Source organism: Maylandia zebra, linkage group LG6, assembly GCF_041146795.1.
Source record: "Maylandia zebra isolate NMK-2024a linkage group LG6, Mzebra_GT3a, whole genome shotgun sequence".
NCBI lineage: Eukaryota > Metazoa > Chordata > Actinopteri > Cichliformes > Cichlidae > Maylandia > Maylandia zebra.
The window spans coordinates 30,529,146-30,544,628 of NC_135172.1; the positions used below are offsets into that span (position 1 = coordinate 30,529,146).

The window sequence follows — 15,483 nt, forward strand, 5'->3', positions numbered from 1 at the left end:
ATTCCCACCTGGCGATATTTGTCATGTAAACGTCCAGCTCTGTTTACTGAAATCTTTTTATGATTGATTCATCTTTAACCTTTGTCTCTAAACATTTGTGGCTCCGTGGCTTTCAGCCATTTTTCATTAACATTTATTTTTACCTGTTGCTTCTCTCGCTGCAAAGATCTGGTTTTCGTTGGGCTGCACTTCTTTCAGTTTGCCTGTAAATTATTAGAAAATGACGAGAAACAGTGTCTCGAAGGATGCATCTATTTTTGAGTCATCAAAAGACTAATAAATGTATTTTCCATCACCGACTCAAAGAAGATCCTAGTAATTCTAATCATTTTCAACTATCGACTATTCTTTGACGTGATACATTATCAGATCATAGGATCAGTGTTATTGTTTTATAACTGCTATCTGCATTTGAATCACAGTGATCACAAGTAAAGAAGTTATGCTTGTTGTAAGGATGTCAGCTTTCTTCGAAGTTTTAGCTTTTCCATCAGGAAATCACAGTTGAGTCTCTGATGGATCGATGTTAAGTTAGTTTCACTTTTAATGGGGTGATCGTGGCTCAAGAGTTGGCAGTTCGTCTTGTAATCGGAAGGTTACCGGTTCGAGCCCCGGCTCCGACAGTCTCGATCGTTGTGTCCTTGCCTACTGGTGGTCGTCAGAGTCCCCGGTGGCGCCAGTGTCCGGCAGCTTCACCTCTGTCAGTGCCCCAGGGCAGCTGTGGCTACAGTGTAGCTTGCCATCACCAGTGTGTGAATGTGTGTGTGAATGGGTGGATGACCGAATGTAGTGTAAAGTGCTTTGGGGTCCTTACGGACTAAGTAAAGCGCTATACAAATACAGGCCCTTTACCATTTAAAATTTCCCTTGCAGTATATATCTCACACTTCATTAATAACCTGTATAAGTTCAATAATAACCAATATAAGGTCATTAATAACTAGTAACAGTGTGCTGTGCATATTGTGCAAGGTGTTTATTTAATCTGATTACTCACTGCCGTTGTGGGGCTCTCTTGAACGTTCAACTTAAAACAAAATAATTTTGTGTTTACTTTGTATAAGATGTTCAGTTTTTGCATGTGTGAAAGTTATAAATGAAAGCAAAAAGAATGGGGGTCTAAAGGGGGGGGGGGTTACGAATCCTTTTTTTTTTCTTGGACGTTTTGCACCTGCTGTTGGACACGTAACAGGTAATGTATCTGTGTAGTGGCTTTGTTTGTGTCTGCTGTAGGATATCAGTAGTAATCCAGGTGAGAATCCAGGACTCCACCCAAAAGTTTGCATAACAAAGCAGTTTACTGACGTGTCAGGGAAATGAGGAAAAGACATAAGGAAAGATTTGAAACTGGGAGCCACCGTTTGACCTGCACGTTTCACTACTGCAAATACCTGAAGAAGGTTTCCTTTTGCTCTGAAACTGGTCAGCTCTGTCTGCTCTGAGTCTGTTTGTTCCAGCAGAGGTTTTGAGTAAGCAGCTAAAGAAAGTAAAACCAAGTAAACATTGCAGATAAAGAGGTGGATGGAAGGAAAATGGATACCTGGATATGGGTAAGGCAGTAAGACTTGACTTTGCATGTCCAGCATTGAGTGTATATGAAAACATTAGCACCTGTTGTTTTGAGTGTAAGCCGACAAATTTCAGGTTTGGACAGAGCACATTTTAGAAAAGGTCAGCCTCATTTTGACTTGTGTGTCTTGATAAATGTTCTGTTTTATGTGTTTCTGGACACAGTTGTTCTAATATGTCTAGAAACACATAATGTGCCCATAGACACAAGAGATAAGATTTAAAATCTCTCTGGGGCCAATTGGAGACGTTACTCTTTTAATTTAGGATTGTAGGTAGAGTAGTATTTGTCCAACACATTAAAAAGCATTTTTGATTGAAACATGGTTGATGCAGAGTCTACAGGAGGATGCGTAATAATCTCATAATGTTCTAGTTCATAGTAAGTCTGCTCTGAATGGTTATCTCGCTGTTGAGGCTTTATTTTCAGTCATTAAGAGTTTTCTTAAAGAGAGATACAGAATAATCCGTCTCTAATGGAAAGAGGCCATGAGTGTATTATTTTAGATGGGTTTACTAATTACCGTAGGAATCAGATCATGGTTTAAATACAATGGCTGCCACTTTTCTCAGTTGCTTGAGCGAAGTATCCCAGCTGAAGATTCTCCACAAACAATGCTCTGGAAAAAATGTTGCCCCTTTCTGGATTTCAGTCTTACACATGTCAAAGATAATGTTGTTTTCATTTATTAAGCTGAAAAAGCTATCCAAACCTACCTGGCCCTAAATGAAAAAGTAATTGCCCTCCCTAAACGTAATAACTGGTTGTGCCATCTTTGGTCACAAGATCTGCAATCAGGTGTTTGTGGTAACTGGCAATGCTTCTTTCAAAATGCTATGCAGGAATTTTGGCCCATTCTTCTTTGCAGAATTGTTCAAATTTAGCCTCATTGGAAGGTTTTCAAGCTTGAACAGTCCGTTTAAGGTCATGCCAAATCATCTGGACTGGACTAACCCACTCCAAAACCTTCTCAGCTTCTCTCTTTTTGTTTTTGGAGCTGCTGGTATGTTTTGGATAATTGTTCTGCTTCATAGCCCGAGTGAGCTTGAGCTTCAGGGTCATGAACTGATGGTCAAACCTTTTCTGGTAGAGACTGAAATTGATTGTTCCATCAATTACAATAAGTCGTCCTGAAGCAGCAAAGAAGCCCCAGAGGATCACATTACCATCACTGTGTTTGACTGTTCTCGTGGTTTTTTTTTTTATGAAATGCTGTGTTAGTTTTATACCACATGTAACAGGACTAAAACACTTGGGAATTATTAAGATGGGTTTTTTCCCCTATTTTTTGGCAAAATTTGCAATGATCCCTTGTGTCCTTTTTAGTCAGCAGTGGTTTTCTCATTGGATCTTCCATGGATGCCTTTTTTTTTTAAAATTTTCTTATTATTCTTATTGGTGAATCATGAACTCTGACCTTAACTGAGACAAGTGAGGCCTGGAGTTCTTTAGATGTTGTTCCTGGTGACGTCCTGCATCACTTGTCGATGGAGTCATTTCCGTGGTCTGGGACGGTTCACCACTGTTCCAGGTTTTCTCCATTTGTGGCTAATGGCTTTCAACATGGTTCTAGCGCTGATGTAGTCAAGTTTTTTTGTTTTTTGTTATAAGACTTTACAAGTTAGCTGTAAAGTGAACGAGTGTGCAGTCATTTTGGGGAAAACTGGCTGCAGCTGACAGAGTTCAGTTTCCTCCACCAGTGCAAAATTGAAGTGGCCAGTAGGACGTGAGAACAATGGCCTTCAGATTCAGTGATGGCTTGCCATTTGAGCTAACACAAGACAACAAAGTGAGATTCTTAAATTGAAATACGTGTTTTTTGCCTTAAAGATCATTGATTTTTTTTGTATGAATTTCCTTTTTAAGGTGGCGGCGATGACACTAAACGATGTGGCACAAAACAAATTAGAGCCTGAAAACTTGGCCAGAAAGGTTGGAGATGATGAAGATAAAAGGGGGGATTGTACTGGAAGGCTTGGAAGTTGTGAATATAACAACCGGGACTTCCCATCTTTGCCCTCATTCTCATGATTATGCTTTTACATGAGCATTTATAAGTTGTGGGTCAGGCCACGCCGTCCCAATTATAGTCATTATGTTCTCCTATAGCATTTTTTTTTTTTAGTCCTATTTTATTTAAGCTCCTCCTCCTAAATAAGATGTGTATCTAATGGAGCTGAAACAAAAAACCTCTATGCTAATCATTTCAATCAGTTCTGTAGCATAAAAAACATTTAGTGGTTCCAGCTTGCAAACATGCAAGGAGGAGGAATCTTTCGGGTTTGGAGTCCAAAGATAAAAAAGTTATTTAAAAGTCATGCTAGCTCTTTGGAATGCTATAATGGGCATTTTTCCATTGTTGTAAATGGAAATATCACTGTTATCATTTCCAGTTAGCCCTTTATTGGTGGTTTTTGTGTCAGAGGCATTTATTAATACTGTAATATAAACGCTAGAAAGATGGAGCAAAAAAAGCAACCTTGCCATTGCTCCAGATATATAAAGACCTGAGCCAGCAGCCACTTTGCTTTGCTGTCTACGAGCTACTGTGGTGAATACTTGACTGGCCCAGTTCTTGCACATTGTAGTTGCAGTGTGCGGTTGCTGATTCATTGCCCCCCGTCCTGCCTGCGTCAACCCCGTGGCTCTCTCGGCGGTCTCTCTCTCCTCCCTCTCTTCCTGTCCCCTCGCCACTCTCTCTTTGTTTGCTCCGTCTGTCTCTCTGCCCCTCTTGGCCCATCGCTAACCACTTCTCTCTCCTTTTCTTTAGCGTGACTCCACATTTTGGCTGTTACTCTCACCAGTCTGTATTTTCTTTGACCTGAGCGAGCCATTTGAATATCGTTGATGCACTTCTTACTAAAATTTGCATGTTAATGACTTTTGATCTAAGGTCAAAACTGGCTATGCAAACCACCGTTTCCCTTCAACTGTTTTGTTTTTTTATTTCCATCTTTCTTCTTGTATGCTCTCCGTTTCTGGGCATCATACCACTCTCTGCTTATTAGTCCCACTCCCTGTCCTTGCCTCTGTGCCTTGCAGTCCATCAGCATGACAAGAATAGGAAATGGTGTTTCCTGAGATCCTGAGTTTCATCTTTTTAGTACAATAGTTCGAAATGACCCATATGCGAGTGGAAGAGGTCTGCAGGAAATGACATACAAGTTACTGTAAATCCATTAGAGGAACCCCGTGCTGAATCATGGTTCTGCCATTGTTGTTTGTGTGTATGTGTGTGTGTTGCAGAAACATGATCTCTTCATCGCCCTCGTCCTGGAGTACATGGACTGTTAAGTCATGGTAGCAGCAATTTTACTTTGCAGCTTCAGTTCCAGCAGTTTGGTTCAGATGATAGATATGTGTGCTGTTTTGTTCAGTCATTGTTCACAAAACATGGATCCTGCTAATGGCATTTGCATTATCATGACTTTAATTAGCATAGATTAATAGGATAATATTAAAAATCTAAAGAAATATAAACATCACAGAGCTGCTAGTCTTAGGCACAAATACAATCCACTCTCTACACCCTCTCCTTACTCACTTTCACTCCTTTTAAATGTTTACTTCAAGGGTCGGCCACATTAACTGCTGGGTTATAAAACCCTCCAAAACAGAGAGTGCAGTGATGCAGGGTTACTAACCACACACCATGAAGGTGCACCATCTGTTTTGTGACTGATGTGGAGGAAACAGTAAACACTTACAGATATGACTTCTGCCTTCCCCTTTCTAGCCATGCAGCATGTGCAGTTCCCAAACATTATCGTGGTTATTGATCACATGAGGAATTCCTTTTTGCTTCTGTTGCTCACCACTGCGTTCTTGGTTTCAGCTGTTAGTGAAAAACGTTTGCATAAATGAAAGTGCGTGTCAGCAGAAACAAGGACTATGATTAGGCTTATATTTCTTTCTGTTTTGGTTCTTTAAGTTTTGTTCACCACATCTTTACCTTAATGGCTAATCCCTACACTTTCCTGACTGAACAGTAAAGGAAAGAAGAGGTGGCTGCGTGCTTTGAAGATGCATTTATTTGGATTTATTTTAGCTTCCTTTTATTTGGCTGAATTGCCTAGGAAGTTTGCACAGACTCCTCAACATCTGCTTCTTCAACAGTTAAAACTTTGTGGTGTAAAAGAATAACAATCACCCGTTGTATGGGATCCTGGTGCAACAATGTCTCAGTGAAAAAAATAGCACTCTGCAACAGTGGGAATAAAGAACTCCCTTTAACAGGAAGAGACTCATGTCGCTTTTTCCTTATTAATGGTGAACTGAGCTGCTCACTCAATATCAGTCTGGTCTTAATAAACCATCAGGCAATATCTGCTTTGCTCCTCAGTAACTACTCTTAGATTTGTGTATCACATTCTGTTACGCCGTGTATGTTTTTAGGAAACCATAGCTAGGCTCAGGACTAACAGAAGTAAATAAATTTGCTGCTAAGAGCAAAATGACTAATTACTAATATTTTTTTCCAAGACTTATCCATACACACATTCATTCTAACTTCACTTGTGGCTCCCATGTGCACAGAGATCCAAATGTAGCTAATGCTAAACAAGTACCACATAAACTAAGAGAAAGACTGAGGCCATTCTTCTTCTTAGACTGTGTATACAATATTTACATGGATGTAGCTTCTTGTTTTTAGCTTTTGATCATCATCATTTTTTACACTTGCACCTTAGCCCTCAGACTATAACTGCATGAGAGGCTAAGTTATGTTCATTCAGAAAGATGAATTGAAACACAGTATTGGTGCATTAACACAGGCATAGACACCTGCTAATGAGAGCACATGAATAGAAGGAGTTTACGCAACAATACTCAATCAATTATTTATCACATTATTGCAATGGAACTGCACATTTTTCAGTCCTAAAGGTTGCCACGTGGGTTTTCCCTTTAACAAAGCTAAGAGTAATAAGTTAACATACATGACTCGTGAAATGCTGCTCTTTTGGCCCTTATAAATAGTCATCATCTGTTGATTAAAATAGTTATGCGTTTCCTTGTTGAGTGTAGAGACTGAACCACTGGTGCTATCTCATACTTATATATATTTTTTATTTCTTTATGAAATGCTTCCTGAAGCGTATCGTTCTTCTTCCTCTTCTCTCTTCTTCCTCCTCTATTATTAGCCCATCTGTCCTTCCTCTATCACGACAGAACAGGCGTCCAGTCATTTTTTTCTTTTTTAAAAATGGCATTCTCACTTCTCATCATGTTTGCCAGGCCACTCTGAAAAGGGTGCGCTATGACCACCAGAGTACACCGATCCCACCCTCTACAATAACATCACGTTGTCAGCCTGAACTGGGCTGAGCTGTGTGGCCTTGCTCCCCAGGAGACATGTGGTCATGTTTCACTGGAACCTGACGTGGTGGGGTTTGGTTTTTTTTTTTGCTTGTTTTGAGTGTCTGTGTCTGTGCATTCAAAGTGAATATCTGTCCTCCTATTTTTGCCTGGCACCGCCTTTCCCTGACCTCTGTGTGGACACTCTCTCTGAACTGACTGGTCATTATCGCTCACTTGGAAAACTCCAGCCATTGTATCACACTGGAGAAAATATGCGTGTTGGAGAAAATGGGCAAGGCTCTTCCTCATGACAACTTAACACAGCGAAGACTTCTTTGAAGCGTCAAAATTTCCATGTTGCAGGGTTACCATTTGTCCAGAATATTAACAGACACCTAAAGTCTGCATAAGAATAGAATAGAAAGACTCTCAGAGCCATGTCTTTCCTCTGTGTGGACACTATCTCTGAACTGAGTGGTCGTTATCACTCAGTTGGAAAACTCCAGCTATTGTACTCACAGTGGAGTACATGCACACACCAAAAAAAACCCTGCACTCTACCCCGATCCTGCCTTGTCCATCTCCGTCCAGCCCTAGGCTCCTCTGTGCTGCTCACACAGTCTGATTGAATTAACCTCGCTTGGTGCCGTTATCTATTGAATTAGCCCGTCATTGCTTCCCTGGACACTGCAGCTGTATGTTCCTCCCTGGGCTAGTTCACTAACAAGCTGCACGAGGTGAGTCATTCATGTCCCTTAGCTGTCGCCGTCTTTGCACTGCTACACAGGGGTCAGCAGATGGAAAGTGACGTTGTTTTTTGGACTGTATCGGCTTTATTTACGTCAGGTGAGAACAGCGTCAGTTTCACCGTGACCATTATGACTCACTTGGTGCTTCCTCTTTGTGCTGCCTACATATCTGTGTCAGATCGCATTATTCAGACATCTGAATGCTGCTGACATGTCTTTAGCAGATGTTGTGCTGGAAGGTAACAAGTGGCACATCCTGAAGCCTGCTGGTCTGAGGGTTGATTGTTTTAAGACTGAATATTTATTTCTTAAAAATAAGAACCAATTTCAGAGTAAAACCGGTAAAAAGTCATCCATACATTTATTTTCTGTTAGTATTGCAACTCTCTCTCCTCCCTGGTATGGACAAAAGTCAGTCGTTCGCCTCAAAACGGTTCAAAAAAGTTTTTACTGACAACATCACATCACCCCAGCCTAGTCGCTTCTCTCGGTTAACTTCCTTTGCGGAGTCTGGTGCTGCGAAGCAGGTCCAAAACATCTCCTGTGGACGCTACCATCCAAACATCACCTTCTTAAACACACACAGAAATAGAGACCCAAGTGAAATGAAGATAACATAATACCATAAATAAAAATTTTGAATTAAATTTCATATTTCATAGTGCAAATGATCTTAAGATTGCAAAACAATAGGATTTATTGCAGTTTTTGTGACAATATACAGTCCAGAAACTAGTTATTGCTATGAGTCCCTTTAATGTGAAAGAAAAGACAGAAAAAGTATGGCCATAGTTACACAACATTAAAGAATTCAGCGCGTCACAAAAGCATTGAGCTAAGATACAGTCTAATGTAACCTTTGGAGAAACTACAACCAAACCTATAGACCAGATACAGTTTACATCAAAAAGAAGAAATTTGAGCTTTAGAGCTTCTACTTTAACATGATGACAATTGTATTTAAACAGTGTGCCTTAAAACTAAGCGCACAGTGAGAGGAAACTAAAGGTCGCTGCTCTCCTAGTTTTGTGTTACTGAAAATGAGAAGATAGTGGTCGTTCTAATTTCTTAAAATTCTCTTCGTCACTGAACAATCTCTGCTCGGATCAGAAACTTGTTCAAGAAAACCAAAGCAGCCACCAGATGTCTTGCAGTCCAACACTTGTCTCTGCTGCCTTGTTATGTAGCCGCATTTTTAAGGAGGTACACATCAAAAGCAGCGCAGTGAATCAAGCTTTATTTGTAACATGACTCCATTTTATTGGCATCTCTGCCCAAAATTGTGGATAACAGGAGAGTATATGCAAAGTAGGAGAACTTAAACAGCCTCCCTCTGGCTCAGTTACACAATCACTTCACCATCTCACTGATAATCACTTGATAGTGAGGAACAGCACAAACACAGCAATGCACGATTACTCAAACACTTCAGCCTTTTTTTAGCAACAGCAGATCGTCTGCTGGAAATAAAGCAAACGTTTAGTCTGGTTTTTTGTTTGTGTGTTTGTTTTTACAGCTGCAGGTGTGGATTACGTGTATATATGTATACAACGAGGTGGAGACGCAAATGTAGACGTGGAGGATTGTGTCGTGTTAAAGTGACGTCTTGGCATCAATGAGCTTTCTCCTCGTCTTCATCAGTCACTCTGGATTAAGAGGGGTCACAGCCTTAGAATAACAGCCGCCACCCAGAAGGCTCATATTTGCTCATAAAGACAAGAGTCTCTGCTTTAAAAAGTCAACATTTCCTTTCAAAGATGGTCGTTGGTGATATTAAGAGCAGCGCTGCGTGATTAGTGGTAAAGTTATAAATGTCTTTATTTTGGTTTACAGCCTTTAGGAGCCACAGAGACCCTTTTTACTTGCTGTTTTTAATGATATCGCATATAACTCACAGATGTGACTGCTTTAACTTTTATTGTGCTTGAGGTGTTATGCAGTTATTTTTTAGATTGTATAGATTTATCCAACCACTTCACAAACACTCGGGATTATCATAGTGTGGCCTGCTAGTCTTTATTAGCCCTTGGTAATGTTTCATGTGGTCCTCAGGCATGACAAAGAAGAAAATGACATTGCTGTACATTTTAATAATCCACAGTTCATGTCAAGCAATGAAATGCCAGCACAGAATATCCTAACAGTGTATTTTTCTTCAGTTTTAACTTATTTTTATAAAAAATGAATCATAACAGACTAAAGCTTACTGACAAATGCAGTCAAAGTCCCTCTTTTCCAATTAAAGGAAGCAATTATATTAAATTTAGACAGAGATGAGTCAACTTTATGTGGACACACAGACAAATTGCAAAATCACAGATAATTAGTCCCGTCTGCACTCAGGTTCTCCCAATATGACAAAAAAAAAAAACCATTTTTACACGCTTCCCTAAATAGAAATCATAGAATCCAGTTAAAACACTTCATCGTTAGTCATCATGAAAGGCCCGTCACTGCTGACCTCATGACTTTGGTTGTTGTGATTGCTATCAGTGACTGCTTACAGAAGGGCACCTAATGAGCTGCATTCATTTTTGCTGTGGCAAAGTGATGTCAGCATGCTAATAGCATACTCTTGCCTTTCTGTATACTTGCATCCTGTTTTTCACTCACTCTGTTATAAGCTAGATGCAAATGATTTATTAAACAGGAAAGATTTTAAGTTTTAAAGAGTAATATGTCCACTTAGTTTGGATTGCTCCAACTAAGAAGTGAAAGGCAGTCCTACTCCTTGGTCTTATGCAGTTTTGATCACAGGTTTAAATATGAATGTCATGATCATTTTGTGCTTTTCTTTGATCTGTTCTTTTTCAGGTGCGGAATGATTGTACAGCATAGATCTTTAATAACTTAACTAAAAAATAAGTATTGGGTGCACAAGTTTGAATTTATCTTGCATTTTCTCTAATCCACACAGGGTCGAAACTATACATTCAGGCTCAAATACATTCGCGTACCTTCACTTATATTTGGTTAAATGACCCTTAGCAAGTAGTACCAAGACCAATCTCATTTGTTTGTGGCATAATTCTGGCTGAATATTTGACCACTTTTCCAGGCAGAACCAGTAGAATTCATTCAAACTCGTCCGACCTCCAGCCTGTTGGTTTCAACAGCTTTGGGAACGCCGTTCCAGGCGCTTAATGTTAGCCTGCTTTATCCATTCAAAACCAGTTTTGATGTGTTTGGGACCATTGTGGTGTTGGGACACCCAGCTATGTCCAAGTTTCAACTATCTAGATGTTGATTTGAGGTGAAGTTCTTCTCCATTCTTATCCCATTCACTTTGTGTGATGTGCCCCTAGAACCGCTGGCAGCAAAGCGGCCTCTGAGCATGATGCTACCACAACCATGCTTGATGGTTGGGACAGTGCTATTAGGTTTGAAAGTGTCACCTCTATTTCAAATATAGCTCTTGTCATTTTGGCCAAATAGCTCAATTCTTGTTGCATCCTTGACTACAAAACACCCTCTCAGTCCATGGTGATGGAAAACTGATTTCACTGTGCACAGTAACGTTGGTGTTGCAGCAGTTTCCAGTTCATGGCAGGCTTGGGCTTTGGGGGCTCCTAAGTGGTTCCTGAACATCCTTGCAGATCGTGGTTTCTTCCGGATCTTGGCAAAGTGGTGACACCTCTGAATAACTTACATACACTTGTTTGAACTGATGATCTTGGAATCTGCAATTGTTTAGAAAGGGCTCCAAGTTACTTTCTCAACTTGTGTAAATCTACAATTCTCCTTCTTAGATCTTTACTGAGTTTCTTGGACTTACATTTCAAACCTGTGCACCCAATTTTTTTCTTCGTTGTCAATGTCATTAAAGATGTATGCTGTACAATCATTCCACCCTGGATAAAAGAGCAGTTCAAAGAAATCATTAAAATCCCCAAATTACCATGACATTCATTCCCATGATGAGTGTATATGATCTGAATTATACTGACACACATCCACTGATGAGTAATGGCGTGTTTTGTATACCAAAAATCGTCTGTTTCAAGGTTGTAATTTTCATAATTACATTCTCTTAAATGTGGTTGTAGTGGGTAAGCTATCAGCCAATCATCATGCAGCAGGAAACGAGTCATAGAATAACAGGACTCACAGCACTGTGGCCAAGCCTCAAAACTCAACAACAGCACGGGGGGACGATCAAAACTCGGCATGTTTTTGTTTCTTCTGAGACCACCGGGCTACAAATCACAGCTATTTGTCAGATAATCCTGTATCTCAAAACTGATATTGTACAACATGACACAGACTACTCACTCTTTGTCTTATAGTTTAAAGGATCATCAAGGTTTTTCCTGCCCTTTGGAAGTTTTTGCCAATAACCAAAGGAAAATCCCTTTCTCCTTCCTAATGCGGTCATAAAATCATTTACTAACTGGTTCTATTTATTAGAGTTTCAGCGTAATAGACATTTTGCTTGTCATGTGGTCAGACCTACAGGAAAATGCATCAATTTCTTCTAAATAAGGCTGATTATGAGTCAGCCATAGTTCTAATAATGTTGGAGTCCACCCACTGTAGCTTCTATAGCGATGTTATCATATTTTAAGAAGGCTTTCTATAAGCGATGGGGAATCACCACTGGGGTTTGTAGATGTCGAGCCCAAAGGAAATGGGAGGTCAAGCAGGCAGCAGTAATGCGTCCAAACCTTACTCTCTGGCTCTGATCCCATACTTAGAAAACGCATCCTTCCCCCTGTTTCCGCCCTTAAGATCATATCAACCATCAAATTAAGAGTGTTTAAAAAAAACATAGCTGTCACAAATTCACTTCTAGCCAGATCAGATTAAGCAGTGAACTTAATGGCTTTGTGTCACAGATACAATAATAATTGACTAAAGCTTTAACAGGGAGAATGCATTCTTTATGTGCTGAGCCGCGACCCTCTTCTGTGTCTCACTCGCCACTGACAGCAGCAAAATCGCAGAGGAAACAGGAAAGGCCTGAGCAGCTTGGTGTTGGGACGGATATCCTCTTTTGGAGGCGTTCCCCCTCCTCCCTCACTTAACTCTCCTTCTCTTTATCTCTTTTTATCGTTTTTCTCCCCTTAGCCCTTGTCGCACTCTGTGTGGCATTAACAGTTTGGCGGAGCTCAGAAGCGTGCCGCAAGGTTTTTGCTCCTCTGTAGGTTATTTGGGACGTCAAAATCCGAGGGAATGTGTTGGCATGGTGACGAGGAGGATGAGGACAGCTCTGAGGTGAAGTGTTGGCTTGTTTGTTTGATTTGTGAGTTCCTGTAATAGTGGCTGAGTGACTGTGATTTCGAGTAACCCGGAGTCTTTCTCTGCTGCCGGGTTCCTGATGACTTATTTTATAGTAAGCTGTAGCTCTGCTCGAGACCAGACAATATGTAAATAGCCTCCTAGTACAGAAGAAAAAGTTGTGGTGTGAGTGGAGTCCCTTCACGTTGTAGTACCTATATGTTGTTGTGCTGTTGTTTTTCATGTACTTTCAGACAATCGTTGGATTTCTCGCACAGAAGAGAGGGACTGGCTCGTGAGAAAGCTCTGAATGAATACAATGGCCAGTCTGGGTCATGGGACAGATCTGTAATTCACTTTGATCCTTGTGTGTAGTCTGAGTTTCATTTGGCAGACAAATTTCCTGAAAATAGCATCTCTAATGGTATTCCTGAACATCAGTAGTTTCAAAGCGCTGCTTGTAAACAGGTTAAACGTTGCAGAGTTTGTTTGAAAGTATTGTAAACAGCAACTGAAGAAGACTTTTGCCATTCCTCGACGCTCCTCCTGCATCTTTTTCCCATCCTCCTGCTTCCTTTTGTAGCTTTCTTGTTTGCCCTTTTCCTCTCTACCCCCACCAATCCCTCACGCCAATCACTATCATGTCTTGCTCTCTTTCCCCCCATTACTGCCTTATCTTGCTCACCATCTCTTCCTCTTCTGTCTTTCTCACTCTCAACACCCCATCTAACCAGGCTAAGGCAGAGTGATTTGATTGTTGATTTCGTCTAATCATCTCCTCGTTTTTTCCCGCTCCGTCTCTCCTCTTGTCCAGAGTGACCCAGGCGGGCTGTCGGTTCTGGAGCAGCTTGGTCTGGACCAAAACTCGGACTTCTCGGACTCCAGTGTTCAGCAGCTTCTGGATGAGCAGCGGGAAAGGATCCGTAGGGAAATTCGCAAGGAGCTAAAGATCAAGGAGGGAGCCGAGAACTTGCGCAGGGCGACGACTGACAAGAGGAATGCACAGCAGGTAGGGTTTTATTTAAATCCAAAAAGCTCCAGGTATCATGCTTATTAATGGGAACTGATGAAATAAATGACATTAAAGACTTTGCAGTGATTTTTTTTTTGTTAATAAGACAGGCAAAACCTCTATAGCTTGGCAAGGTAGGAAAAAATAAGGTTATCAGAGCAGCCCTATTTAGTTACTCAGTTTTACCACAGTAATAACAGGAAACTGGTTCAATTACAGTGTTTTGGAAATGAGGCCGGTGAATCAGGAGTACATGAGTTTACCGGAGCTGAACAGATTTGTTAGCATGCTAAGTTGCTATGCTGTTTGTTTGTTTTCAGTAGACTGGGACTTTCCAAAGTGTGGAGATTTCTGGGCACCTATCTCCACACTGTGAAGTGTCCTCAATCCTTCACACAGGCACATATGCTGTTTTTACATATGCAAAGCACTGAACACTGGTGTTACTGCATTGTAGACAGCACACTCGCCTAAACAGCCTGAACATTTCCAGTGAAAACACATTTGAAGTGGACTATCTCCTGCTGTGTGCTCATGCTCATGACACATGTAAACAGGAATTTCTAAACAACTGCAGAAAACAGGTCACTTCCCAGAGTGTCAGACTTTGCCTGCGGCACGACTCACTGCCCACTTTATCAGTTATACTTGTTCAACTGCTTTTTAATGCAAATATATAATCAGCATATCACGTGGCAGCAACTTAATTCATGTAGCCATGTAGACGTGATCACGATGACTTGCTAAAGTTCAAACTGAGCAAGGAGTGGAAAAATGGTGATTTTTTTAACGTGGCTGGTCTGAGTAAGAAAAAGTACAGAAAATGCTGTCTACTGGGATTTTCCCACACAATCACAGAAAAAAAGAGAAAATATCACTATAGCATTTCTCTGGGTGAAAATGTCCTGTTTAGGGGAATGACTACACTCCTTTGAGCTGACAGGAAGGCAACAGGAACTTAAATAAACACTCATTACAACCATGGTATGCAGAAGAGCATCATGGAACATAAAATAAGTCAAACCTTGATGCACATGGCATATTGCAGTAGAAGACCACTCCTGTCAGCTAAGAACAGAAAATATAAAGTTGCAAAACTGGACGGTAGATAATTGGAAAAATGTTGCTGGGTTTCATGAGTCTTGATTTCAGCTGCATTATTTGGATGGTGGGGTCAAAATGTGGCGTAAACAACATGAAAGCAGAGGTGGTGACATAATGGTGTGGGGATATTTTGTTGACCCTCCTGAGCACATAAATGCCAAAGCCAGAATATTGATCCTGACCATGTCCATCATTTTATGTCAACATTGTATGCATCTCTTACTGGGTGCTTCCTGCAGGATAATACGCCATGTCACAAAGCTCAAATTGGTGTCTTGAACTTGACAATGAGTTCCGTCCATCCATTTATTCAGCTTCTACTTATTCACTTTAGGGTGGTGGGTGAGTTGCAGCCTATCCCAGCTTATACCCACATAGCAAAATTGGTATGGCCCGGATGTGGCCCACACAATGTGGCTACACATGGCCCACATACCGCAAAGAATGACGGCCATTTGGTGGCCCAGATCAGGTTTGCCAGAGGTGGCCCACACATGGGCCAGCACAAGGCCAGTTGCAGACACACTGGT

General features: G+C 40.9%; 1 protein-coding gene across 3 annotated transcripts in view; it reads left to right on the forward strand.

Annotated features, from left to right (window-relative positions):
- The window catches only part of pkn1a (protein kinase N1a), a 61,509-nt gene that overhangs the window by 24,091 nt on the left and 21,935 nt on the right, over positions 1-15,483 (forward strand). The window contains exons 1-2 of one of the 3 annotated variants that reach the window (XM_004539252.4): positions 12,674-12,834; positions 13,652-13,846. In XM_004539252.4, the coding sequence (XP_004539309.1) occupies positions 12,793-12,834; positions 13,652-13,846 (237 nt within the window). In that variant the 5' untranslated portion in view covers positions 12,674-12,792. Of the gene's footprint in view, positions 1-12,673; positions 12,835-13,651; positions 13,847-15,483 lie in introns of those variants that run through there. The other 2 variants (XM_012918662.4, XM_012918664.3) reach the window with 2 other exon arrangements.